The 1735-nt window shown below is 36.8% G+C and overlaps 1 protein-coding gene across 1 annotated transcript in view; it reads right to left on the bottom strand.

Annotated features, from left to right (window-relative positions):
- The window catches only part of LOC116852360 (ATP-dependent RNA helicase A-like), a 7227-nt gene that overhangs the window by 1476 nt on the left and 4016 nt on the right, over window positions 1–1735 (bottom strand). Inside the window, exon 3 of the mRNA XM_032832637.1 lies at window positions 883–1147. Coding sequence (XP_032688528.1) covers window positions 883–1147 — 265 coding nt within the window. The remainder of the gene's footprint in view (window positions 1–882; window positions 1148–1735) is intronic.

Below are 1735 nucleotides of genomic sequence, written 5' to 3'. Positions count from 1 at the left end.
ACACACACACACACACACACACACACACACACACACACACACACACACACACACACACACACACACACACACACACACACACACACACACATATTTACATGAAAGAACATTTCATAGTGGCGATTTTCAATATCGTGCGAATAAGATGTGCATGAAATCCTATAGTTCACGTTATGTATACCATAGATTTCCGCATGCATATTTTACTCGCATATTCAAGGATAGGGCTCCAAATCGCTTAAGTATATTTGTAAAATGCTCCGAAAACTATTCTTTTTTTTAACATTCATTAAATACCCAGACAGCATGAGATTTAAAAATGATACATAAGATGACTTTAAGATACCTTTTAGTCATCTTTATAATCATCTTTTAAAGATATAAACACAACTAAAAGATATCTTTGAGTAAGTATCTTATGCGTCATTTTTAGAGCTCGTGCTGTCTGGGTAGCTTCAAAGTTAATATGATATACCGCATTTCTTATCAACCTACTATTCTGTCACATTAATTTTAAGACTATTTATTGACTCAAGGGGAAAGATAGTTTTTGGAGCATTTTACAAATATATTTACAAGGATATTAGATTTGGTTTTCGGGTTTGAGCCGCGTGAATTCTTGTCTGATTCCGATGTTTCGCGAACTGAAATGATTTAAGCGACGAAGGCCTGGTACTAATATTATTTTGGCTTTAAACGAAACTTAAACATATATCTATCTTTATCTTTATTTCTAAATAAAGACGAACATATATTTAAGTCTCGCTTAAAATCAAAATAATATGCAACTAGGCCTAAAACAATTTTTAAATATTCTTATAATGTCTATTCTTAAATAATGTGATTTTTTTACACTAAAAATAAAATAGAAATTACTCTGACCTCCTTGGTAACCGCCGCCGAAACCACCTCCCTGATATCCTCCTGGACCACCTCCACGGGGGAATTGAGCCTGTCCCTCGTACTGAACATCCGCGTTGTATCCGTTCACGTCATCAGCCATATAGCGGACGATTTGCGTCCTCGAGTCTGGCAACAGGACTCTATACTCTCCTTGAACAACATTGCCGTCACTGCTCTCGCGTTGAGCATAATCATTACCACTTGGCGGATCGACGACTTCGTATTGGAAGCTATACGGCTGCGGCTGCGAATTAATAGAGAATCACTATTAATGACATTAACATCACTGTTAATAACATCCCAAGTAGCAGACTCACATCAAAATGACATAAAAAACTAGTTATAACTGGTCGATTGACGTCAAGTGACTAAATAACGACGTCTTTAAGATGTTTTTCGTGACGTCTTAATAACGTTTCTGTACAACGTCTTAATGACGTATTATTGACGTTTAGAGATATCATAAAACGTCATTAAGTCTTCTAAAATGTCGTCATCGGTCTGTGACATTAGACCGTCATTTTAACGACACTTTCACGACATTTTTGGTCATTCCTTGGTCATTTTTGGTCATGAACTAACCAGATTTGGACGTCATTTTGACGTGAGTCTGTGCTACCAGTGCTGGGATTCTGTAACTTGTTATTGGAGTTAACGACAGTTTCGTTATCGTTGCGCAGCTTTTCTACGGTATACAAAAGCTGCGTAACGATAACGAAACTGTCGTTAACTTCAGTAACGAGTTATAGAATTCCAGTGCTGTGCTGGAATTCTGTAATTCGTTATTGGAGTTAACGACAGTTTTGTTATCGTTGTGCAGCTTTTGTATATT

Source organism: Odontomachus brunneus, unplaced genomic scaffold (genome assembly GCF_010583005.1).
Source record: "Odontomachus brunneus isolate Ranch 3 - 2012 unplaced genomic scaffold, Obru_v1 Obru_scaffold_218, whole genome shotgun sequence".
Lineage (NCBI taxonomy): Eukaryota > Metazoa > Arthropoda > Insecta > Hymenoptera > Formicidae > Odontomachus > Odontomachus brunneus.
Note: the sequence above shows the minus strand (reverse complement) of the source record. Positions and strands in the feature narration are given on the sequence as shown.